This window comes from Garra rufa, chromosome 17, assembly GCF_049309525.1.
Source record: "Garra rufa chromosome 17, GarRuf1.0, whole genome shotgun sequence".
NCBI classification, from domain to species: domain Eukaryota; kingdom Metazoa; phylum Chordata; class Actinopteri; order Cypriniformes; family Cyprinidae; genus Garra; species Garra rufa.
The window spans coordinates 4,349,106-4,375,637 of record NC_133377.1 but is presented as its reverse complement, the minus strand read 5'-3'; the positions used below and the strand labels follow the sequence as shown (position 1 = coordinate 4,375,637).

At 39.9% G+C, this 26,532-nt stretch overlaps 1 protein-coding gene across 2 annotated transcripts; it reads right to left on the bottom strand.

Annotated features, from left to right (window-relative positions):
* Positions 1 to 2,435: 2,435 nt before the first annotated feature.
* On the bottom strand, positions 2,436 to 26,532 carry nt5c1aa (5'-nucleotidase, cytosolic IAa). Of its 2 annotated transcripts, XM_073821780.1 has the most exons (7): positions 26,151 to 26,532; positions 22,596 to 22,640; positions 18,216 to 18,383; positions 17,589 to 17,718; positions 13,540 to 13,662; positions 12,640 to 12,824; positions 2,436 to 4,869 (listed from the first exon to the last, which is right to left on the bottom strand). In XM_073821780.1, the coding sequence occupies exons 1-7, from the start codon at positions 26,295 to 26,297 to the stop codon at positions 4,513 to 4,515; spliced, it is 1,155 nt and encodes a 384-aa protein (XP_073677881.1). In that variant the 5' UTR covers positions 26,298 to 26,532; the 3' UTR covers positions 2,436 to 4,512. The 2 variants fall into 2 exon arrangements, with proteins under 2 accessions (XP_073677881.1, XP_073677882.1); XM_073821781.1 differs by lacking the exon at positions 22,596 to 22,640.

The following is a 26,532-nucleotide window of genomic DNA, read 5'->3' as shown; positions in this document are numbered from 1 at the left end:
AGCGCCAATCATAATAAGATCACGACTTCGGAGCGGCTTTGAAAAGCTTTTGATTCAGATCAGATTTTTGGAGCAAGTTCGAGAATCTTTTTACTCAGATCGTAACTTTGGAGTGCGGATTCCAAATAATTTGATTCAGATCAAGACTTCGGAGCCCCATTTATAATAAGATCATGACTTCGGCACGGCTTTGAACAACTTTTGATTTAGATCGGATTTTCTGAGCAAGTTCGAGAATCTTTTTATTTAGATCGGAACTTCGGAGCATGAATCATTTGATTCAGATATGATCTTCGGAGCATGGAGCACAAATCATTTGATTTAGAATAGAAATTTGGTGCGGGTTTGCAAATCATTTGATTCAGATTGGGACTAAGATTGGGAATAAGATTACAAATTCATAGCAGGTTCAAAAATCTTTTGTTTCAGATTGGAACTTCAGAGCACAGACCCCCTTGAAATTCACCCCCCAGACTTCGGCACTTATTATAGTGTTAGGGGAGGGGCCATATTCAGACATGATTTTAGGCCCGCCTACAAAATCTTGAACACAAAATTGGTCAAAAACTGTATAACATTCTAACTCCACAATTTATTACTACATAGTTTAAGTCTTTGTAACGTGTTTTCAGCATCTAACATTTATAATGTGTTTAGAAACAATTCTCTAAATTGCCTTTTATATTGCTTGAACGTTCAAGTCTAGCTTTGCACTTAAAATAAAGCCGTTGTTAAAATGCATCCTAAATTGGTTCACTTAATCAGTCAGTTTCAGATGGCTATTTTTATTGAGATTCTGTTTAGCAGCAGATTTTCATTTGCTTATTTACAGACTGTTTGAGAACAGTGTAATAATAAAGTCAGCCAGATGGCAGTAGTCCCTCCCCAGCACTTCTCCCAAGTAATAAAATGGAAACGATCTCTGATCAATCACTACACATGGGGTGGACAACGATGGCCTCATTACCACGATGGCGCCTCAGAGACACAGTTGCTTGATAGCCCTCCAGTTTATCTGCGCTTGCAGTTTGGCGAGGCTTCTGGGTAATTGGCACCAGCAGCAATGATCAACAGAGAGAGCATTCATTTCTTCTCTTTTTACTTTCAAAACATCGCTGAGCTTAACAAGTGCTTGGACACTGACAAATTCAGTCCTGTTTTTTTTAGACTCAAGCACTGCAAACTTCAGCAAATCTGATACATCATATACATTAGGATGATTAAAAAATAAATGAATAAATGCCTTAAGTGACTGAATGCTTCTTATTTATCAGTGTTTTATAAGATGCGGTATAGTATTAATCAGCTTTTAGATCTTTCGCTGTCATTGAGGATCATATAAAGCTTTGCTGCCACCTATTGTGATGCTAAGGAGGTGCATACCAAATATATTCTCAAAAGACACTCGAAAAATGTATTTTATAAAACTCTATACTGAACAAGGAACAGCTGAAGGACTATTATGCAAGTCAAATTAGTCTTTTGTCTATACAGCATTTGCAGGAGAAATATGCTGACGGTGAAACTGATAAGACTTTTTTGTGCCACGTTGCACATGGACACAAAACTTCTGTGTCCTCATAAAATTCTGCATTCCTCGAAATTTTACCTTTTGCATCAAGGTAGATTTTCACATTAGTTTCTAAAACCAAACCATTAAATATTGTTCATTCAGTCAGACCATAATGTCCTATTATTGTATGTAAAGTTCAAGAGAACATTATGTTCTCCGTGTCCAATTTGCAGTTATGATAGAGCACAATGATAGCCGAAATGATATTTGCTTTTCTGGGTTAATGACTTTATTTATTCTATATTGTAGCATTTAATGAGTAAGGTTTATTCAGTATTGGAAATCTCTTTGACTACATTGTTATTTGAATCCATGACATTAGCTGATAATTTAAGACAATTTTCTTAGAATTTGAAAATGACTGTAAAATATGGTTTAGAAGCTAATCTTGTTTCATTATTGTGACTACAAATAGTGTAATTGGGCCCTCTTTTAACAGTCAGCATAATGTCAAAACGTGACCCAGTTTGTCTGAATATACCTCAAATCACATACATACATACATTGTAACTTTTAAAATTAAATCATAAACATTGCATTATATATGTTTTGTTTTGTTCTCAGTCCATATTATCTATAGAACAACTGCACAGTGACAGATCTCTGTAAATGAACAGACAGTTATGGAGGAGGTAGCTGTCGCATTTTGTGTAGATTTAACAGTGAAAGGTGGATTAATTTAAAGAGGCAGACTAAACACTGATGTCAACACAATTTGTTCCAATAATGTTTATAGGATGGATGCTGCAAATCATTACTTAACAACACAGGAAGACAAGGCACAAGAAACGTGAATAACCCAGTATATAATAAGCAGGAAAGTATGTCTTTACTAAAGCAGAAATGGACAGTTGCCAGTTCTGGATTAAAGCATAATGATCACTTTTATTTGTGTGCTAGATGCCAAGGATTATGTGTAAACAAGAAAGGATATTAACTGAATGGCAAATGTATCTGCAGACAAAGAATGGCAGGCAATGAAGTTTAACTGTTTTGTTTTTACAAGTTACTTAGCAAGGAAATTTTTCTTTCTTTGAATGACATCTGTAGACATATGTGACCACTTCGATTCCTTTTACTTTCCTTTCACATACATTTTCCTTTATAAATTGCATAATATGACCGCCCTTGTCAACTTTGCGAATTTTCAGCATCATTGCTCCAGTCTTCAGTGTCACATGATCCTTCAGAAATCATTCTAATATAATGATTTGCTGCTCAAGAAACATTTCTTGTTATAATCAATACTGGAAACTTGATTTAATGCATCCTTGTTGAATAAAATTATTAATTTCCTTTAAACCCCAAATGTTTAAACAATAATGTATATTGAATGCAGATAAGAAAATCAAAAAAATACAGTTATCACTGTAAAAATAAAATATATCATTAACTACTCTTGGTTTTCTATAGATTCTGAATATTTCATCTTATATGTAAAATATTATGGCTTCTTATCAATATCGAACATTACATTACAAACTAACACTTCATTCATAATATAGACCACAGACATTAGATTACATAAAATAATACTGTACTTTGCTCACACAACGCCATCTACAGTAATAAACAAGAACGCCATCACAGTCCATTGCTGAATTAAACTACCAGTCAAATGTTTTTGAACACTTAAGTTTTTAAAGAAGTCACTTCTGCTCACTAAGCATGTATTTATTTGGTCCAAAGTACAACAAAAACAGTAACATTTTAAAAAATATATATTTTTACCATTTAAAATAACTGCTTTCTATTTAAATATATTTTAAATAGTAATTTAATTCTGTGATTAAAGCTACATTTTCAGAATCATTACTCCAGTCTTCAGTGTCACATGATCCTTCAGAAATCATTTAAATATGTTGATTTGCTGTTAAATTATTATTATTATCAAAATTTAAAACAGTTGAATACATTTTTATCAGAATTCTTTGATGAATAGAAAGATCTGGAGATCAGCATTTATCTAAAATAAAAGCTTTTGTAACATTATACACTATACCATTCAAAAGCTTGGAGTTTTTTATTAGAAAAAAATAATATTTATATTTAGCAAGGATGCTTTAAATTGATCAAAAGTGATGATAACAACATTTATAATGTCACAAAAGATTTCTGTTTCAGGTAAAAGCTGTTCTTCTGAACCTTTTTATTTATCATTGAAACCTGAACAAATTCTACTCAGCTGTTTTCAACATAATAATAATAATAATAATAATAAAAATGTTTTTTGAGCAGCAAATCAGAATATTAGAATGATTTCTGAAGGATCATGTGACTGGAGTACAGATGCTAAAAATTCAGCTTTGAAATCACATTAATAAATAAAATTTTAAAACACATTCAAATAAAAAAGGTATTTTAAATAGTAAAAATATTTCTAAATTCTACTGATTTTGCTGTACTTTGGATCAAATAAATGCAGGCTTGGTAAGCAGAAGAGACTTCTTTAAAAAACATTAAAAATCTTAACTTTTGACTGGTAGTATATACAGTGAGTGTGGTTTAAAACACACACTGTGTAAACACCATTTCACTATCACAACTTTTCCCTTACATATTCATTTTACATACGAATAGCAGCACGCATTCCATTTTAACAGTAAGTTGATGTCATGTATATTTTGACAACCCATCGCTGAGAAACGCTTAGATGAAAATGACCATTCACTGCAGTGCTTCAGCAGAGGCACATTGGTCAAATTTCATTCATAATGCCTTTTTCAAAAGAATTACTGATGGTGAGGCAGTGCAGAAGAACAACCCTGGGTTGAATCTTTAGCTAATTAAATGCTGTTTTTATCCTTGCATAGGTCACAGAAAAAGGCCAAAAGAATACTGAGGTCCTGATCCGATGAGTGCACAACCGAGCTTACAAAATAAAGTTGTTTGCAACTTGAACGTCGCTTCCAAAATAAAAACATAATTTGTCTTTTTTTTTATTTTCCTGCATTGGTGCTTTTTTTATGAGGGTATTTCTGTGCAATCCCATAGGGCACGTGGGCGGCAATGGCACCCATCTCTACAGCACCCTCCACGTGAAACATCTGGTCATCAAAGTAGATGTGGGGCCGGATTTTCTCCAGCATGGGGCCTTTTGGTGCCCCGGCCAGGAAAAGAGCCTCGTCTGTCTCTAGTCCCCAGGCACGGAGAGTCTTTAAGGCACGGATGCCTGAGCTGGCTGCGCTGCGGGCCGTCACAAGGTAGGTGCGGATGGGACAGTCCAGACGGTGGCCTTTAGCATAGAATTTCTTCTGAAGCTTCCCGAGCAACTCCAGGAAACCTTTCAGGGGCCCCTGTGAGGTAGACAGATAAATTAAGCAGTATGTCTATTGTGGCATCAGTGTGTCATTTTTACTCCACTTGTGGCACCAAATGTAAAAAATATAAAGAGTTATAAATGAATAATTTACCCAAAAATGAACATTTGCAGAAAATTTTAGTTTGTTTCTTCATCCGAATAAAATTGGAGAAGTTACATCCTCTGCAGTGAATGGGTGCCCTCAGAATGAGAGTTTAAACAGCTGATAAAAACATCACAATAATCCACAAGTAATTCACACAACTCCAGTCCATCAATTAATATCATGTGAAGTAAAAAGCTGCGTGTTTATAAGAAACATTGTGTCTGCCTAAAATATGAGTCAAAAGTTTACATACACCTTGCAGAATCTGCAAAATGTTAATTATTTTACCAAAATAAGAGGGATCATACAATATGCATGTTATTTTTTATTTAGTACTGACCTAAATAAGACATTTCATATAAAAGACGTTTACAGTCCACAATAGAAAATAATAGTTGAATTTATAAAAATGACTCTGTTCAAATTTTTACATACACTTGATTCTTAATATTGTGTTGTTACCTGAATGATCCGCAGCTGTTTTTTTTTTTTGTTTTTTTTGTTTAGTGATAGTTGTTCATGAGTCCCTTCTTTGTCCTGAACAGTAAATCTGCCTGCTGTTTTTTTACAAAATCCTTCAGGTCCCACAGATTCTTTGGTTTTTCAGCATTTTCATGTATTTGAACCCTTTCCAGCAATGACTGTATTCTTTTGATTTTGAGATGCTTCTTTTTACACTGAGGATAACTGAGGGACTCATATGCAATGTTTTTTCCTTCTGGAGTATCAGTGAGTGTTTGAACCTTCTGTAATAGTTGCTTATGAGTCCCTCAGTGGATGTCAAAATCACAGGCATTGTTGGAAAGGGTTCAAATACACAAAAATGCTGAAAAACGTCTCAGGTTACGTATGTAACCCTGGTTCCCTGAGGGAACGAGACACTGCGTCCTGAAACGCTGTGGGGAACGCCATTGGCGGGCCGCACTCTGAGTCATAGTCCAACGTCCAATGAGAAACGGGAGTGACATCACAGGCGCGGTGACGTCAGCGACCAGGAAGTATAAAAGCATGTGCGTTTGAAGCTGGCGTCAGCTCATAGGAATGAAGCGAGCGCAGCAGGGATGCGGGAATTATGGTCCGAGAAGCAGTGTCTCGTTCCCTCAGGGAACCAGGGTTACATACGTAACCTGAGACGTTCCCTTCCAGGAACTCAACACTGCGTCCTGAAACGCTGTGGGGAACGAGGTATCAACGCCCCCATAATTTCCGAAGCCCTGCCTAGTGTCTGCTAGGCCAAGGGTGGAAAAAGTTGTGTCTGGTGAAACTTGCCAGAGCACAGGAACAAACCTCAGCCTGGGGAACTTGCCAGGACATGAGTGGTAATACATCTCTGTCTGTGGAGCCCACCAGACAAGAGGGAGAAAAATTGTACCTCAGCCCTCGGGCACACGAGGTCAAGTAGTCCTTTGTCTGGTCTCGCAAGACCGAGAAGGAAACAGTGTCTAGAATACTTACCTGATGAGACACTGTGGTAACTCCGCCTGGTGATCTTGCCAGGACGCGAGTGGTAATGCATCTCTGTCTGTGATCCACCACCAGACAAGAGGGATATATGAACCTCGGCCCTCAGGCACTCGAGGAGAATGGGTAGTCCTTTTGTCTGCATTACAGCCAGTACAAGAGGGACACAAGAAGTGCCTGGTGATCTTGCCAGGGCACTGGAATTCATCTCTGTCTGTGATCAGCCACCAGACAAGAGGGATAAATGAGCCTCGGCCCTCAGGCACACGAGGAACAATGGTAGTCCTTTGTCTGCGTTATAGCCAGAACAAGAGGGACACAAGAAGTGCCTGGTGAACTTGCCAGGACACTGGAATACATCTCTGTCTGTGATCAACCACCAGACAGGAGGGATATATGAACCTCGGCCCTCAGGCACACGAGGAGAAATGGTAGTCCTTTGTCTGCATTACAGCCAGAACAAGAGGGACACAAGAAGTGCCTGGTGAACTTGAAATAGGTGCCAGGACACAAGTAATACACCTTTGTCTGGGGAGATTGCCAGACCAAAGGGGTAAAACCTCTTTTCCTTAATAGAAGGAAAGCGCCTTTTGACCTCTGGGCCTAGCTTGCTAGGGCGAGAGGATAAATGAGCCAGGAGTGACTCTGAGGTCAAGTTCATAAAACCTGACGAACGTTAAAGGTGAGGACCAACCCGCCGCACTGCAGATGTCCTGGACAGGGACACCTGCCATCAGAGCTTTAGAGGCTGAGACGCCTCGAGTTGAGTGAGCCTTGACTCCTAACGGGGATGGGAGACCAGAGGACTCATAAGCAGTAGAGATGGCATCAACGATCCACTTACTGATAGTAGGCTTGGAAGCCGGGCATCCCCTCTTAGGGGGGCCGTAACAAACCAAGAGTTGCTCTGATTCACGCCACAGGGCAGCTCTGTGGACGTAAGTGTCTAGTGCTCTTACTGGACACATTAAGTTATACTTCCTATGGTCGTGCTCCACGAATGGAGGAGGATAAAACGCTTGGAGCGTTATTGGCTGTGGTGTTGCTGATGGGACCTTGGGTACATACCCAGCTCTTGGGTAAAGGAATGCTTTGGCCAACCCAGGGGCAAAGTCAATGTAAGAAGGGGCCACCGAAAGGGCCTGCAGGTCCCCGATTCTCTTGAGAGACATTAGCGCAAGCAGCAGTGCTGTCTTTAGAGTAAGCATCCGATCGGAGACCTCCTCTAGAGGCTCGAAGGGAGGTTTACACAGCGCCTCCAACACCACAGCTAAGTCCCACGTGGGGACTCTCGGTTTCGCACGAGGCCTCAGCCTGAGTGCACCACGGAGGAAACGTGAGACCAGGGGGTTTTTGCCCACTGTGAGGCCGCCATGAAGGGCGTGGTAAGCCGATATAGCCGCCACATACACCTTCAGGGTGGAGTGAGCTAACCCTGCGGAAAGACGAGTTTGCAGGAACTCCAGCACTGTACCAATCGGGCAGTGGACTGGGTCTAAACGGCGTTCATGACACCATGAAGCAAACAAGTTCCACTTTAGGCTATAAAGTTTCCTCGTAGAGGGAGCTCTGGATTGAAGGATGGTCTCAACAACCTCGGTTGGGAGACCAGCTTCTATGAGTTGTGCCCCCTCAGGGGCCACACCCATAACTTCCACTTCTCTGGGTGGGGGTGGCAAATTGCGCCCCCAGCCTGGGAGAGAAGGTCCGTCCTGACAGGAATCTCCCACGGAGAGCCGTCGAGGAGGGCGATTATATCCGAGAACCATACTCAGGCCGGCCAGTACGGGGCTACTAGCAGCAGCCGTACTCCGTACCGGCGCACTCTTTCCAGAACTCCCGGGAGCAGAGCGATCGGGGGAAAAGCGTACAGACGAAGCCTCGGCCACGTCTGTACCATGGCATCCAGTCCAAGAGGAGCTGGAGGAACTAGAGAGTACCAAAGGGGACATTGCGATGTCTCCTGAGTCGCAAAGAGGTCCACTTGGGCTTGGCCGAACACTCTCCAGATTTGTTTCACCACCTCTGGGTGAAGCATCCATTCCCCGGGCCTTGGCCCCTACCTCGACAGGACATCTGCTCCCACATTGAGGTGTCCAGGAATGTGAACTGCTCTCAATGAGAGAAGCTTCCCTTGAGACCACATGATGATCTGGTACGCCAACTTGTACAAGGGGCGTGAACGCAGACCTCCCTGGTGGTTTATGTAGTAGACTACCGCAGTGTTGTCTGTGCGGACCAACACGTGACGGTTTCTTAGGTCTGGAAGGAAATGCTTCATAGCCCGGAACACGGCCAGCATCTCTAGGCAATTTATGTGCCAAGATTGATGATGGTCATTCCACAGGCCACGGCCCGAGCGGCCACTCATGACCACTCCCCACCCGGTGAGGGATGCATCTGTCGCTAGCGTGACGCGGCGGCAAGGAGCTCCCAGCACTGGACCTTGAGATAGGAACCAGGGCTTCTTCCACATGACTAAGGCACGTAGGCAGCGCCGCGTGACCTTGATCTTGCGGAATGGGTTCCCCCTCGGGGAAAACCCTTTGGTTTTGAGCCACCACTGTAGCGGTCTCATGTACAGCAGTCCAAGAGGTATCACGTTGGATGCAGCTGCCATAAGACCTAACAGTACTTGGAACTGTTTGACAATGAGTAGCAGGCCTAGCTTGACCGCATTTGCTGCAGTAAGGATCGACTCGATCCGAGCAGGTGACATTCGTGCCTGCATCGTGGTCGAATCCCAGACTACACCTAGATAAGTGGTTCTCTGTAATGGAGAAAGCACACTTTTCTTGGCGTTGAGCCTCAACCCCAGCTTTTTCATGTGAGCAAGAACAACATCTCGATGTTGAGCCGCTAACTGTTCTGAACTGGCTAGGATGAGCCAGTCGTCTATGTAGTTGAGTATGCGGATGCCCTGGAGTCGCAGAGGAGCCAGAGCAGCATCCACACACTTCGTGAAAGTTCGGGGTGAGAGCGCTAGGCCGAACGGAAGAACTCTGTATTGGTAAGCTTTGCCCCTGAAAGCGAACCTGAGAAACTTCCGGTGTTGAGGAAGGATGGAGACGTGAAAGTACGCGTCTTTCAGATCTATCGTGACAAACCAGTCCTCGGACCTGATTTGAGACACGACTTGTCTGACAGTCAACATTTTGAACTTCAGTTTTCTGACTGAGAGGTTTAGCTGTCTGAGATCTAGAATGGGCCGCAGCCCCCCATCCTTTTGGGAACAATGAAGTACCGGCTGTAGAACCCGGATTCTCTGTGTTGAGGAGGGACCACCTCGATGGCCTCCTTCCTCAGGAGAGTATTTACTTCCTGTTCCAGTACCAGAGCCTGCTCGGGGCCTACCAGAGTAGGAAATACCCCGCTGAAAGGTGGCGGCTTGGCGCCGAATTGAATGCAATAGCCTTTCTCTACAGTACGCAGGACCCACGTAGAAATATTTGGCAGTAGCTTCCACGCTGCCAGAAATTCTACTAAGGGAACCAGCCTCTCGAGACTGGTTTCTGGATTTATTTGAGGAGCTAACTCGGTGACCTGTAACAGCGAACTGGCAGGATGCACCTAAAGTAAGTGCTCTAGAGACCCCCGTAGGGGTGGCGAACTCTCTGATTCCGCTACGTTTCCGGGCGGAGAGACCAGAGAATGATGTTCGCGGGAGACTGCCACGCCCTGTAACACCGGCAGGGTTAGCTGACGAATCTCCTGAGGGCCCCGAAGAGAGGTGGTCCCCGTACTCCTCAGAGGCGGTGAGGCACCTAACCCTTCGAGAGGGGCTGCCCTCATTGACCTTGGGCCACGACCATCAGGGCCGTTTAGCCGAGGCCCTCTTAGACTGGAGGACGACCCTCAGGTCCGGCCTCGTCTTAGAGGACCCCGGCTTGGAGTGTTGCTGAGCCGCCCTCTAGGTCTTGCCGGAGGGGTACGGGTAGCAACACTCCTTTTCTGTGCTTCCCGGTGCGAGGAGTAGACGCGGCGAGGAAGATAACGCTGGAACGCCGCCGCCTGCTTACGGGCCTCCTGGTGCCTGTTGACAACCGTGTCAACAGAGTCACCAAAGAGGCCGATGGGATGCAGGGGGGCGTCCAGGAGCGTGACCCTGTCCTTCTCTTTCATGTCGGACAGGGTCAACCAGAGATGCCTCTCCGCGGCCACCAGGGCTGCCATAGACCACCCGATGGCACGGGCGGTCTCCTTGGTGGCGCGGAGCGCCAGGTCTGCGGTCCTGCGCATCTCTGTGACGCTCACTTCCTAGCCGTCGCTGAGCTCCTTCAGCAGGTCAGCCTGGTATGCCTGTAGCACAGACATAGTGTGGAGACAACCACCAGCCTGACCTGCTGCCGCATATGCCTTGCCCATCAAGCCGGATGCGATTTTTAATGGCCTGGTGGGCAAGGATGGAGCCTTCAAAGACGATGCCAGGCCGGGAGACAGATAGCTCGCTAGTGTCTGCTCGACCTGTGGCATCGTCTTATAACCATACTCCTCCATCCCCCCCACATTACCGTAGTAATCAGAGGCGGGGGAGAAAAGACGGGAGGAGTATGGTTTTTCCCACGATCTCGAGATCTCTTTGTGGAGATCGGGGAAAAAAGGAAGGCTCCGTTTAGGAGGTGCTGACTTCGCCCGCAGGAAGCGCTCATCGAGCCTGCTTCCCTGCGGTTCATGTTCTTGAACGGGTGGCCAGCTGATGTTTAGTTTGGCCACCGCGTTAGTCAGCACCTCGACTAGCTCCTCGTACTGGGGTGAACGGGGGGCGGTTGTGGGGTGTCAACGCTCTCAATGTCAACCTCCTCGGAGGAAGACAGATGAAGCGTTGACTCCTCCTCTTGGAGGGAAGGAACCGCAGTGCGGGCTTCCTCATCCAAGAGGAGGTCAAACGATCCGCTGGGTGAGGAGAGAGATAGGGGATCACCCGTCTCAACTCCCTCCAGCAGATCTAACTGCGAACCCCACGAGTGCAGCTGCCGCTCCGCCTCAGCGGAAGTGGGGCCAGACCCGCGGGGAACGCTGGTGAAAGCCCCCTCCTCAAAGAGGGCTTTCCGGGAACGGAGCAACCGCAGCGGCATTCGCTCGCACTGTGGGCAGCCAGCCCCCTCAAGGGCTGACCTAGCGTGCTCCGCTCCCAAGCAGACCACACATAGATCGTGTGTATCCCCACCAACAATGAAACGTTGGCAGGGAGGGACACACTTTCTATGGGGCTGCTCAACCGCTTTCCTTTCTCTTTTAAAGGTTCTTTTTCCCCCCTTTGGCATACTGCTCAAATAAAAGATGTGCAAACTGGCACGAAAAAACAGCAGTATAACCGGACAGACAATAGACACAGAGCGCTCTCGCTGAATGACAAAAGCTGACGCCAGCTTCAAACGCACATGCTTTTATACTTCCTGGTCGCTGACGTCACCGCGCCTGTGACGTCACTCCCATTTCTCATTGGACGTTGGACTATGACTCAGAGTGCGGCCCGCCAATGGCGTTCCCCACAGCGTTTCAGGACGCAGTGTTGAGTTCCCGGAAGGGAACCAAAGAATCCGTGGGACCTAAAGGACTTTTCTGAAGAAAAGATGGCAGTTTAACTCTTCAGGACAAACAAGGGACTCATGAACAACTATCACTAAACAAACAAACAAAAAAAAACAGCTGTGGATCATTCAGGTAACAACACAGTATTAAGAATCAAGTGTATGTAAACTTTTGAACGGTGTAATTTTTATAATTTAAACTATTATTTTCTCTTTTGGACTATATGTAAACATATTTAATGTGAAATATCTTAATCAGGTCAGTACTAAATTAAAACAATAACTTGCATTTTGTATGATCCCTCTTATTTTGGTAAAATAATTATCATTTTGCAAATTCTGCAAGGTGTATGTAAACTTTTGACTTCAACTGTACTGTATGCTTTCTCTAGTGAGTTGTGTTGTCTGAATAAGTCAAGAAATATGGACATATCAATATTTGGACTCTCATTCTGACGGCACCCATTCACTGCAATGGATCAGTTGGTGAGCACTTATACTGCTAAACTTCTGCAGATCTGTTCTGATGAAAAAACAAACTCATCTACATCTTGGATGGCCTGAGGATGAGTAGATTTTAAGTAAATTTTCATTTTTGGATAACTATTCTTTTAAAATGCATTTTGCATTTGCAACAGTTCAAATAGGTAACAATAAGAATGCATACATGATCTAACAATGTGTTTTCATTTTCCCTCTCATGCTCGAAAAACTTATCCAGACCGTGGGCTTTGAAAATACGCTCAGATTCATCGGAGAAAAGAACAGCATCGCCATCGAATGCCACTCTCAGCTGGGTCTCGGACACCTCGATTTGTTTTTCAGACATGAACATGGTGGCTGCTGCAATCCCTGTAAGAAAAGACAAAGATAAAGCTCACCAGCCTAAAGGAAAAAGCAGTGTGATGAATGATATTTAAAGGGTGTCCTTTAAAGACATTAAGACCAATTAAGCCTGAGTAAAACAAATGGGTCACAGGATTGTTAAATCGATCTAGAGTTCAATGTGTTTCCCTACTTTGGTCAGTTTTATTTAGCTTATTTTCTATACACATTTACTTATACTACAGAAATATAACGGCTGTAATATGTTACCCTGGACCACAAAACCAATCATAAGGGTCATTTTTTTAAATCTGGAAGCTGAATAAATAAGCTTTCCATTGATGTATGGCTTGTTAGGATAGGACAAGATAAAGCTATTTGAAAATCAGGTATCTAAAAGTGCAAAAAATATAAATACTGAGAAAATCACCTTTAAAATTGTCCAAATGAAGTTCTAAGAAATGCATATTACTAATCAAAATTAAGTTTTGATAAATTTACATACTATAACTTATACTCACCATTTGTGAATCCAATTTGATTAAAACCTTTTTCGCAACTATATTATGCCAGGAAAAATCCTATGAATATTGTATTCGTTAACATAACATCAAAGGTCTCTTGTAACAACGCTTGTTGCACAAAAATGTCACATTTTCCTTTGATTTACTAAATGTAATTGTTCTACAAGCTGCATTACTAGGCAGCTGCATGTGTTATCTCACGTTTACTGTGTCCTAACCTTCAGCGAGGGCTTCCTGAACCTTTTCAGCATCCGCAGACAAATACAAGTTTGTATGCCACGCTTTCAGGTACCCAATGGGGCTGCTACCTCCTGTCATGCAGAACCGCTCAATGAATAGATCTGGGGACGAGAGAGGAATAATAAACAGCAATTAACATTTCATGAGCGCCAGATATTATTACATTTACATTTATTCATTTGGCAGACCCTTGTATCTAAATCGAGTTACATTGCATTCAAGGTATTGTTACACATTTAAGCAGTCATAGGCATGGCTGTTTTAATTTATAATACACTTTCCAAAAAAAAGCTGTCGCTGAGACAGAACCCTTAAAAAAGGTACACCTTTGTACTTTATTTACTCAAAAAGGGTATCGTCAAGGTATATTAGTACCGTTTGAAATAATATGTGTATATTAATCAGTAAATTGTAAATGCGACTGATTGACAGACTATGGTTTATAGCGACACCTAGTGGCGTCGATGCAGTATCAAACAAAACAAAACAAAATCTTTTCGGATAATCAATGCCACTGTAGAAATGCTGTCTTAGCTGCCAGCCATTGTTGAATAAAGTTATTATTTTTGTTTTCTCTGCTCACAAAAAGTATTGTCGTACCATTATAACATTGTGGTTGAACCACTGATGTCACACGGACTATTTTATTGATGTCCTTACTACTTTTCTGGGCCTTGAACATGTCAGTTGTGTTGCTGTCTATGCAGGGCCAGAAAGCTTTTGGATTTCATCAAAAATATCTCCATTTGTGTTCCAAAGATGAAGGTCTTACAGGTTTAGAATGACATGAGGGTGAGTAAATAATGACAAAATTGTCATTTTTGGCCAAACTATTCCTTTAAATACATTTATGAAATGTAGTATTAGCTTCTTTATTTGTAAAAACCTTTTTGATGAGGGGAAATGCCATTAGAAAAGAAAAAGAAAATGTATTAAAACAGTGTTAAAACAGTCACAGTTTTCAATTAGAAGATTTCCCTATTTCGACACCTCAGTTATGAACTGTTTAACAGATGGAAAGCTTACACTGGTGGGAAATGTTGGGGTACTGTGCTCCTTTTAGCCTCTGACACATTAGTGTGTGGGTCCCAGCTCAGTAAGACATCAGCAGCAGGTTTAATTTACATGACATGTAAAACCAAGTTTGCACTAGAGTAAAGTAAGGGATAAGGTACAGCCAGATGATCATTGTCGTAAACTAAACCCCCATTCGGAGTGGTGGGATCTTATATCGACCTGAAGAGGTATATTTTGAGATTTTCTGTAATCTGTACATTATCACACTTTTTAAAGCTACCTAGCAAATAAGTGAATAAATGAATGTGACATACTGATGTATTGTATCTTTTAAAAAGAAACTGATGAGTGCAATCAGACACATGAAACTAACATCGGGTAGGAGACATATTTATAATTTATTGATTCTCCCTAATTCCACTTTTGCATCTTTTTAATTTTTCCTTTCTAAAATAGCCTACAGATTACATACATTTAGAAAGTTGTCCAGTTTTGTGGACATTCACACAAAGATCACTCATTAATAAGGTGGCAACACAGCATTTGACCACTAGTTTACAAAAATCATTTCAGGTTTAAGAAGAGACAGAGGTCAGATGTTTCTTGTTGGCCACCAGGTTTGCACAAATCTCAGGTGGGATTTTGTCCCACACCTCTTTGCAGATAATTTCGAGGCTGTTGTTTGGCAACTACAACCTTCAGCTCCCTCCACAGATTTTCTATGGGATTAAGGTCTAGAGACTGGCTAGGCCACTCCAGGACCTTAATGTGCTTCTTCTTGAGCCACTCATTTGTTGCCTTGGTTGTGTGTTTTGGGTCATTGTTATGCTGAAATACCCATCCGGGGCCCATTTTCAATGAGGGAAGGAGGTTCTCACCCAAGATTTGAAGGTACATGGTCCCGTCCATCACCCTTTGATGTGGTGCAGTTGTCCTGTCCCCTTGGCAGAAAAACAACCCCATAATGTTTCCACTCTAATGTTTGACGGTGAGGATGGTGTTCTGGGGGTAAAAGGCAGCATTCTTTCTCCTCTAAAGACAGTGAGTTGAGTTGATGCCAAAGCGCTTGATTTTGGTCTCATCTGACCACAACACTTTTACCCAGTTCTCTGAATCATTCAGATGTTCATTGGCAAACTTCAGACAGGCCTGTACATGTGCTTTCTTGAGCAGAGGGACCTTGGGGGCACAGCAGGATTTCAGTCCTTCACGGCGTAGTGTGTTACCAATTGTTTTCTTAGTGACTATGGTCCCAGCTGCCTTGAGATCATTGACAAGATCCTCCTGTGTAGTTCTGGGCTGATTCCTCACCGTTCTCATGATCATTGAAACTCCACGAGGTGAGATCTTGCATGAAGCCCCAGACGAGGGAGATTGACAGTTATTTTGTGTTTCTTTCATTTGCGAATCACACCAACTGCTGTCACCTTCTCACCAAGCTGCTTGGAAATGGTCTTGTAGCCCATTCCAGCCTTGTGTAGGTCTACAATCCTTGGACAGCTCTTTGGTCTTGGCCATGGTGGAGAGTTTGGAATCTGATTGATTGATTGTTTCTGTGGACAGGTGTCTTTTATACAGGTAACAAACTGAGGTTAGGACTAATCCCTTTAAGAGAGTGCTTCTAATCTCAGCTCTTTACCTGTATAAAAGACACCTGGGAGCCAGAAATCTTGCTGATTGATAAGGGATCAAATACCTATTTCACTCATTAAAAGGCAAATTAATGTATAACTTTTTTTGAAATGTGTTTTCTGGGTTTTTGTTGTAATTCTGTCTCTCACTGTTAAAATAAAATCATAGACTGATCTTTTTTTGTCAGTGGGCAAACATACAAAATCAGCAGGGAATCAAATATTTTTTTCCCTCACTTTGTGTATGCATCTATAAACTATCAGGGTTAATGTTCCACAGTGAGATCAGCAGAGAAACATATGAGACCTTTCCAACATTCTTCATATTTTAGATCAAATAATCCTTCATGTAATCTGATTGGCTCTTGTTTCAAAGCCCTGAAAAAAATCTGGAAAATAATTATTTGGCTTTGTATGAAAGAAAAATAGGTCCTTTTTTTATTTGTTGTATTCTTTGTAGAATTTTTAGCTTTTTTTCTTGCAGTGATGGGTTTTGGAACTATTGCAGCATTAGACTCATCTAACAAACAATTATCATCTAACAAACTATCATCTAACATTTTTCATGGTTCAGGACACAGAGTTCTGACTTCAAATGGTTTTTGAAATGTCAGTTCATATCCGCATATTTGTTGTTTTGTCCAAAGACAGGCCAAAGGATGGAGAGATGTTTGTTTTTTCTTCAGTCAGCCACCGGAACGATCAAAACCAGTCCAGCTGGGGCGCTGCAGGGAACTGAGCAGGAAGTGGCTGGTTTGTGATACAAAGGTTAGAGGTGTCACATGCGTCTCTGTGGGAAGATACGATTGGCCAGCTGGAGATTTATCTCCTAAGCAAACATTTGCATTTACGGTTTCGTGTCCTCAAAAAATCAAGTTGTTACTTTGAATCCCATGCCTTATTGATTAATAATATTGCGAAACAGTATTTTTTTGTTTTGTGGTCATTTTATTGCCTGATACTACCAATACGCAATTTTCTTATATGAATAATGTTTTTTTTCTTTTCAGATTTGCAATAATTAAAGGGACAGTTTATCTAAAAAAATGCTGTCATCATTTACCTTCATGACTTTCTTTCTTCTGTGAAACACAAAAGAGGATATTTTGAAGATTGTTGGTTGATGATTGTTGACATTTCTCAAAAGATCTTTTATGTACCACAGAATAATAAAGTCATACAGGTTTGGAATGACATGAAAGTGAATAAATGATGACAGGTTTCATTTCTGGGTAAACTATCCCTTTAATAATTATCATTCATTGTCTACATTGACTACCCAAGGGTAGGATTGTGCTGCAAGAATGGACCTTTCTGGGCATGTACATGCTTATGAAAAGTATGAATCCAGTTTATTGAAAGGTCAGCAATATACTTACTGTGGTAGTTGATGGTGTTGATGAGTCTGACGCCTACATGAGCATGGTTGTAGGTTACCAGCACAATGTCAAAAAGCTCCTCGCTTTCTGGATAGAGCTCCCGTAAGCGGCTATTTACGGCCTCCAGTGCCTGAGAAAACACCAAAATAATCAAATAAAGATATATTGTAAGCAGTAGATTGTGGTGTGAGTAGTGACACTATCACAGTTGATACTGTTAGGGTTAGTTCACCCAAAAATGAAAATTCTGTCATTAATTACTCACCCCATCTTGTTCCAAACCCATAAGACCTTCATTCATCTTCAGAACACAAATCAAGATATTTTTTATGAAATCCAAGAGCTTTCTCACCCAGCATAGACAGCGATGTTCTTACTACCTTTCTGGGCCTTGAACGTGTCAGTTGCATTGCTGTCTATGCAGGGCCATGTAGCTTTCAGATATCATCAAAAATATCTTAATTTGTGTTCTGTAGATGAACAAAGGTCTTATGCGTTTGGATGAGTAATTTTTGGGTGAACTATCCCTTTAAGGCAATGTCCTAGTTTTTGTTTAAAAAAATAACTCATTATAACTTGATAATGCATTATCGTTTTCAGCCTTCAGATATCATTATGCATTATTACCTTAACAAATGGGAATGCTGGCCCAGGAGCGAAGGGCTCATTTTCATGCTCCACCTGATACCTGAGGTACTCCTCAATTCCTTTCTGCTCAAACACCTTCTGCTCTTTCTCTGTGCGGAACAGAACCCGCGACGACACAGCAATGGTGACCGCATTCTCTGGTTTGGGCTGAATAGAGATGGTGAAAGAGCTGTGAGACATTCATCACAAATTTTGACTTTATAACATGGAATTACAGGGTACCTCATTTTTAATTTTTAGTCTTTTAACCTCATGTTAAAAGACTGCAGTGGTTTATAAAAGTGGTCTATATGAAGTCAATACTGAAGTCAATATTGAGACTTCTGAAGTCAAATCATAGCTTTGTGTGACAAATAGATGGAGACAAATAGATCAAATGTAGGTATTCACTAATAATATTCCTCTCCACTAGCTCTCAAATTCCATCTGTGTGATTTGAATATGCTCATATTTAAATGTTACATATTGCAATGGGATATAATATGATTATTTAAGTATTTGTTTATATACTGTTAGTGATTTTAGTAATTAATTTAGAATTTTTGATTTATGTTTATCTTTTTTAAATATTTTTTTTATATTTAATTTTTTTAAATAGTTCTATTCAGGTTTTATTTATATTTATTTCATTTTTAGCCATATTGTACTGCAAATTAAACTTATTTTATTGACAAGGCAACATTTTTTTTTAATCATATATTTATCTATTTATTTATTTTACTTAATTTGAATTTTTCAAATATCAAAAACTATATTTCATACATCTACAACAACAACACTGTTCAATATTAGAACCAGTGACATTTGTGACCCTGGACCACAAAACGAAAGTAGCATGGGTGTATTTGTAGAAATAGCTAAAATTACATTGTATAGGTGAAAATTATCGATTTTTCTTTTATGCTAAAAATCATTGGGATATTAAAAAAGATCCTGTTCCATGATGATATTTTGTACATTTCTAACTGTAAATATATCAAAAATAATTTTTGATTAGTAATATGCATGGCTAAGAACTTAATTTCAACAACTTTTTGCACTCTCAGATTACAGATTTTCAAATAGTTGTATCTCAGCCAAATATTGTCCTATCCTAACAAACCATACATCATTGGAAAGCTTATTTATTTAAAAAAATGATGCTTATGTCTGTTTTTGGGGTCCAGGGTCACATTTGGCTTTCATGATGTCAAACCTGGCAAGAAAAGTTAAACTGTTCACCCAAAAATGAAAATTCTGTCATTGTTTACATGTCATTTTTGGGTGAACTACCCCTTTAATGCACCACATTTGAATATACATAAGCACACATGAAGGGAGAAATTATTAAAAAACAGTGCCACTAAGGTATCACATGACTAGAAATTATATTGACCACTTGCTACAAAGGATAAAGGGTAACAATATTTTTAGGTGAACTGTCCCTTTAAAAAAAAGGAGCAAGACTGTAAAGTGCAAAAAGCAGCTGAAAGAACAGTATGAAATGAAATAGTCATCTCGGCACAGCCAGCAATCATGTGTCATTACAGATTATCTCTTTAGGTGAGAAGGCACGGATAGTGTGATTAATGAAGAGCACATTAGGATCTCCGGTTTCAGAGAAGATCAGACAAGACCGGATAATTTTAGATTATCATGGTCATCACATTAGCTCTGTTCCCCAACTGTAGTATTCAATCAATATTTCATATGCAGCCGCATAGACCACTGAAAGTGATCCAGTGATCAAAAATTAATTTCCAAGTAGTTTTCAACCTGTGTTATGTAATTTAGTGGAAACTGCGGGTGATGCATCAGGTGACAAATAGTCGGTAATGTTATTCCCAGCAGCAGAGCATAAAACATGTACAGTGCTGATGTAGTCACATGGCCACATGTCAGCTGACTGCTCAGTATGTCACAGGAAACCACCAGGAAGAGCAGGGCTCGTTAATTTTGGAAAGGGGCTACCACATGACGCAGCCAGAGCGCTGTTCGTGCTGTTCAACACACCCTCAACCGAGCAACAACCCCCCAACCCTAGACATGTACTGCCTGGGGGGTTATGGGAAAAGGACAAGCCTGTGTAAATTGATCTGTGATGAGTTAAAAGTCTCTTTCCCCAAACAACCGAGACCGATTTGCCATTCCAGATGAGCCGTGTCATGTCTCTCGCTTGTGCTGGGAAATCCTGAGAGGTTTGAGCAGGACTGGGAAATTTTTTTTAGATGATAGGGCATTTCAGGTGGTCGTGGAAATGAGAGGGGATAAGTGGCTGCTCCATTACAGAGGGAATGGGCTGTTGGGACAATGGGACCAGATTTGAACTATTCAGCACATTGTTAGAGGGAACATTTACTCTAAAAGCCCTTTACAGATAAGGAAATGTGAAAACATGACCTGCTGTTTAGAATCTGTCCTAATTGTGTGAATTACAACTGCCCACTTACCAGCTATGTGTGATATTTTACCTACAGACATTTTCTGAACCAGACTGAAATGTAAGGGCAAAACACAGGAAAAGGAGTTAAAGGGATAGTTTACCCAAAAATGAAAATAACCCCATGATTTACTCAGTTATATTAAAAAAAAACGTCATGGTTCTTCCAAGCTATATAATGGCAGTGAATGGGTGTTAATATTCAACAGTTGATGCGTTTTTGTAAGAAAAATATCCATATTTAAAACTTTATAAACCGTAATCTCTGTCATATGTGTGTTCATGATAGAGTTCGCTGGAATGCCACTCTCTTGTAAACAGCACTTTTTATGATGGATGGATGCACTTAATTGGACTTCAAAATCTCAACACCCATTCACTGCCATTATAAAGCTTGTAAGAGCCAGGACATTTTTTTTAATAAAACTCTAATTGCATTCGTCTGAAAGAAGAAAGTCATATACACCTAGAATAGCTTGAGGGTGAATAAAGCATGGGGTTATATTCATTTTTGGCAAGTGGAGCCATGAAGTCCAAAAGGAGAACCATTGCCATATTGTCCAGGGTCTATTGTAGTGAAAAATAATGTATTCATTTTTGTTTACTGAACTACTTCTACATCATTAATTGAATTTGTAAATTTGTCAAATTCATGTAAAATTTTCTAATTGTGTAAGCAATATAATTTACGTATTAATATACTGTTTGTTTATGCAGTTGAGGTCCAAAGTTTACCTTGCAGAATCTGCAAAAATGTTTATTTTACCGTTATAAGAAGGATCATACAAAATGCATGTTATTTTTTTAATTAGTACTGACCTGAATAAGATATTTCACATAAAATATGTTTACATAAAGCAACTATCTGCAACTATTACAGAAGGTTCAAACGCTCACTGATGCTCCAGAAGGAAAAATGATGCATAAGAAAATTTTAAGATCAGGGTAAATTAAACTTATTCTGTTTTCTGGGAAACATATAAGTAGCTTCTGTAGTTTCTGAAGGGCAGTACTAAATGAAAAAAAAAAAAGATATTTAGGCAAAATAAGAAAAATGTACACATCCTCATTCCGTTCAAAAGTTTTTTACCCCCGGCTCTTAATGCATTGTTTTCACTTTGAAGCATCAGTGAGCATTTGAACCTTCTGTAATAGTTGCATATGAGTCTGCCAGTTGTCCTCATTGTAAAAAGATGGATCTCAAAATCATACAGTCATTGCTGAAAATAGTTTAAATACACAAAAATGCTGAAAAAACTAAGAATTGGTAGGATCTGAAGAATTTTTCTGAAAACAGAAAACAGTTTACCTGTTCAGGACAAACAAGGGACTCATGAACAACTATCACGTATCAAAAAATACTCAACTGTAGATCATTCAGGTAACAACACAATATTTACAAATCAAGTGTATGTAAACTTTTGAACAGGGTCAATCTGTATTTTTTTATTTTTATTTAACTATTACTTTATCTGAAATATCTTATTCAGGCCAGTACTAAATAAAAAATAACATATTTTCTATGATCCCTCTTATTTTGGTAAAAGAATTAACATTTTGCAGATTGTTCAATCACAGGAAACCACAGTTTTTAATGCATACAGCAACAAATGTTAAATGCATTGCACAGGCACATCAAAACTTAAAGGCACGTATCTCTTGCCTTTAGTTGAACACCACTGGCAGACACATTAATATATCTACTAAAAGACAGGAATGGATTCAAAATGATTTTTTTTTTTTTTGCACCCAGTGATTTAAAAACTGTCAAATGAACTGAAAGCACTATTAAACTGAGCTCTTAAAATGCATTAAAGTATTTGTTTGTGCAAGTCCATATTGTGGGTCAAAAGGTCATGCGTTTAGTAGAGCAAAGCAGAACAGATTGTTAATGAGACGGCAGAGATAAAAAATCTGCATGACCCTTTGAAAATACTTACAAAGAATATGCCTCCCTCCACCTTCCTGGCCCGTCTCACAGGTCCCTTTATAAAATAACATTTCATATCAACCTCCATGTCACAGATTTGTCTGTTATGTGATGCATACAATACATATAAGCTCTGGTTTGGAGAGATTGCCATGATTGGAAATGGATAGGAAAACACAAGTGGGTCAGTGAATACAACAGATGAAAGTTTTCGAGAAAAAACACCAAACCTTCCTATTATGACACTGAGACTCATGGGTAAGTGTTATTGTAGTGCTTTGGAGTGGCTGCTCCTATATAGAGGGGTTGAGCTCTCCTGTGGAGATGTGTTATACAAACCGTGTGCTTGAAAAAGCTCCCCAAATGCTTGCTCAGTAGTATGCAGTGTTATTCATGGTTCAAACTCTTGATATAGAGACACTTTAATTATACTGTCACAGATACAGTTACAGACACCACAGGGGGTTCAAGATTGAGTGTTAGTAACAGCTCGTCTCAGGAAACAATCTCCTGGTAAATAAACTGAGTAAACTGTGTGTTTTCTTTCCCCTTTGACCAAGTGGAAACTGAGGCTCCAGCTCTGCTCATTTACACCGGGGATAATAGTTTGAAGTGGGCATAGAAAGACACCATCCCTCTCAAAAATGTTGTAAAGTTGTGTTAAGTCTCATACAATAGGAGCAATTGTCCATTTTTTTTGTTTAGAAACAGCTACCAAACCATTTCAGAAATTATTTCTGGCTATGATAATGAAGAACTATGCAAATGCTTCACAGTTGTGCTTTGGGTCAATGCTACATTGAAAGGTTAACTATTTTTCCAATGTTAGCTAACAAGTCATAGAGCTTTAATGTGGAGATCACAAGTGGGCAATTTTTGTAAATTATGACACATTTTTAGTTTTTTTTGTTGTTGTTTTGAATTATTTTCAATATTAGTTTGAGCTAAATTCTTTTATTGTTATGATTATTATTGCTTTTTATTGTAGACCGTTCAAAGGTTTAGGGTCGGTAAGATTTTTTTTTTTATGTTTTTAAAAGAAGTCTTAAAAAAGTATATCAAAAATACAGTAAAAACAGTAGTTGTGAAATATTACTACAGTTTAAAACAACTGTTTTGTATAATTTTCAGCAGCCATTAACGTAGTCTTCAGTGTCACATGATCCTTCAAAAATCATTATAAAAATGATTTGCTGCTCAGGAAATATTTCTTATTATTATTTATTCAATGTTCAAGATTCTTTTGTTAAATAGAAAGTTCAAAATTAATTTGACTGAATTCGATTTTTTTACATAACAGTGTAAAAATCTTTACTGTCACCTTTAATCAAATGAATGCACCCTTGCTGAATAAAAATATGAATTTATTTCATAAAGGAAACAAAATACTGACTCCACACTTTTTAAAAATAAATGTAAATATTTAAATGTATGGTAACACTTTAGGCAACATACATTCACTTTTAACATTGATCTTGCCTCCATTGATAAAATCCTAACTTTCAGTTAGTAATCCTAATTTAACAGTTAGTAAGGTAATTGTTAGGTTTATGGTGTAAGATTAAGGGATCTAAAATATGGTCATGGAGAATAAGACATTCAAAAAGTCAAAAGTTTAAACACACCTTGCAGAATCTGCAAAATGTTAATTATTTTACCAAAATAAGAGGGATCATACAAAATGCATGTTATTTTTGTATGTATGTAGTACTGACCTGAATCAGATATTTCACATAAAAGACGTTTACACATAGTCCACAAGAGAAAATAACAGTTGAATTCATAATGATCCTGTTCAAAAGTTTACATACACTTGATTCTAAATACTGTGTCCTTAACTGTCTTTTTTGTTTAGTGATAGTTGTTCATGAGACCCTTGTTTGTCCTGAACAGTTAAACTGCCTGCTGTTCTTCAGGAAAATTATTCAAGTCCCACGAATTCTTTGTTTTTTTTTGTTGTTGTTGTTTTTTTTTTTGCATTTTTGTCCCCTTTGCATTTGACCCCTTTCCAACAATGACTGTATGATTTTGAGATCCATCTTTTCACACTGAAGACAATAAAGAGACTCATATGCAACTATCACAGAAGGATCAAATGCTTCTTAAGCATCAGTGAGTGTTTGAACTTTCTGTAATAGTTGTATATGAGTCCCTCAGTTGTCCTCAGTCTAAAAAACACAGTAATAAGAATCAAGTATATGTAAACTTTTAAACAGGGTAATTTTTATAAATTCAACTTGTATTTACTCTTGTGGACTATATGTGAATGTCTTTTATGTGAAATATCTTATTCAGATCAGTTCTAAATAAAAAATAACATGCATTTTGGTAAAACATTTTGCAGATTATGCAAGGTGTATGTAAACTTATGACAACTGTATGCACAAGTACTAATAAACAGCCAACATGCTAGTAATATGCATGCATAATAAGCAACTAGGTAATAGTGAGAATTGTTCCTTAAAATAAAGTGTCACCAAATGTATATGTTATCATTACGTGTAGCTGTATAATGACAGGTAACGTCTCTGGTCAATAACTACTTACCAGTTAAAATATTTACAGTTTATCAAGACTTTAAGGTATGTGTCTGTACACTCATTCAAATAAGATATTTTACTAGGTAAATGTGGGTTCATACAGGTCAAAGTGGCAAACTTTAGGGTGGTGACTTTCTATGCCCACTCCAGGTAAACTACTAGACAATGCTGGGAAGCATGAATCACTTCTAGATCAGTCTGGAGCAATCAGTGCAAGTGCTGGAAATAGGAGAATACAAGAGGATAACAAAGAGGTGAACGGCATTGCAGGTTATTAATAGATCTGGAAAAGGCCAGTGACGCTTAGAGTAAGTTTAGAGCTAAAGGCTACGGCGGAGAAGTGAATTATCCACATGGTGTTGACCAGCTGCCTGTTGCACAAACTGAGCTGCTTTTCTGTCTTTTAAAGTAACTGTGCCATCCAAAGTGTATTTAATAACACATTCAAAGTTCATCTAAGATGCAAAACGAATGCACTAGGCCAGACAAAATCTCCTATAATAAAGTTATGCCCTTGCCAGCGATGTCACTTTTTTATTCGCCACAACGTATGACAGATGGCATTTCGATATATCTTTACGATGGTGTTAGCACAGTCTAAATAAGCAGTGGATGACTTAAAATGAGCTGCACCTGCTGTACCTCCGCTGGCATTATCTGCTTACATTAGTACCGTTACCTAATAGTGCGATCACCCCCCTCCTGTCCCATGAAACCTGTTCTGTTTCTGTTTTACAAACACTGACACCACAACCAGGCATCACAACATAAAAGCCCATGCTCCTCTTTATGTTTTTGTAATGTAATTACACTGCTCTGGCAAGCTACAGCTCACTAGTGACTGGAAATACAGCTCTGACTAAAAAGTAGGCACTGAAACACGTGCACTGCCGTATGTAAACATTTCAAGCCTGCAAAAGTGTGACCTCACCAGAAAAAGGACAGAAGCGATAGGAAAAAAATCACATCACAATGAATGTTAAGAGTTGTCTATGCACAAACTGAATGTGAAATGGGCCACTTACTGATTTGGGCTTCTTTGCAGAACCCACATTGTCATGGATATCCTTGCTGTCGTCCCAGGATGCTTTGCTATCGCCGTTTGAGGCTGACGGGCAGGTGTTGGGCATGGGGTCTTGCCCCTTCATGACCTGAACAGGGTCAAGACTCATTCTCCCCAACTCTTCTCATTAACGGCACACTTATCCAGGGCTATATCACACCGTGCTGTTCACATGCACAGCCTCTCTTCCACACAGCTTTAGGTTCGAGCAGTATCCAATGCTATACTCCTGATTCAGTGTCTAATGATAGTGCTGGCTTTGGCTCTATGCGGCTATATCCTCTCTGCTCTGACGTTCTGCCTGCAATCTGCTGCTGTGACGTGGTATGTGTTGATATCTTGCC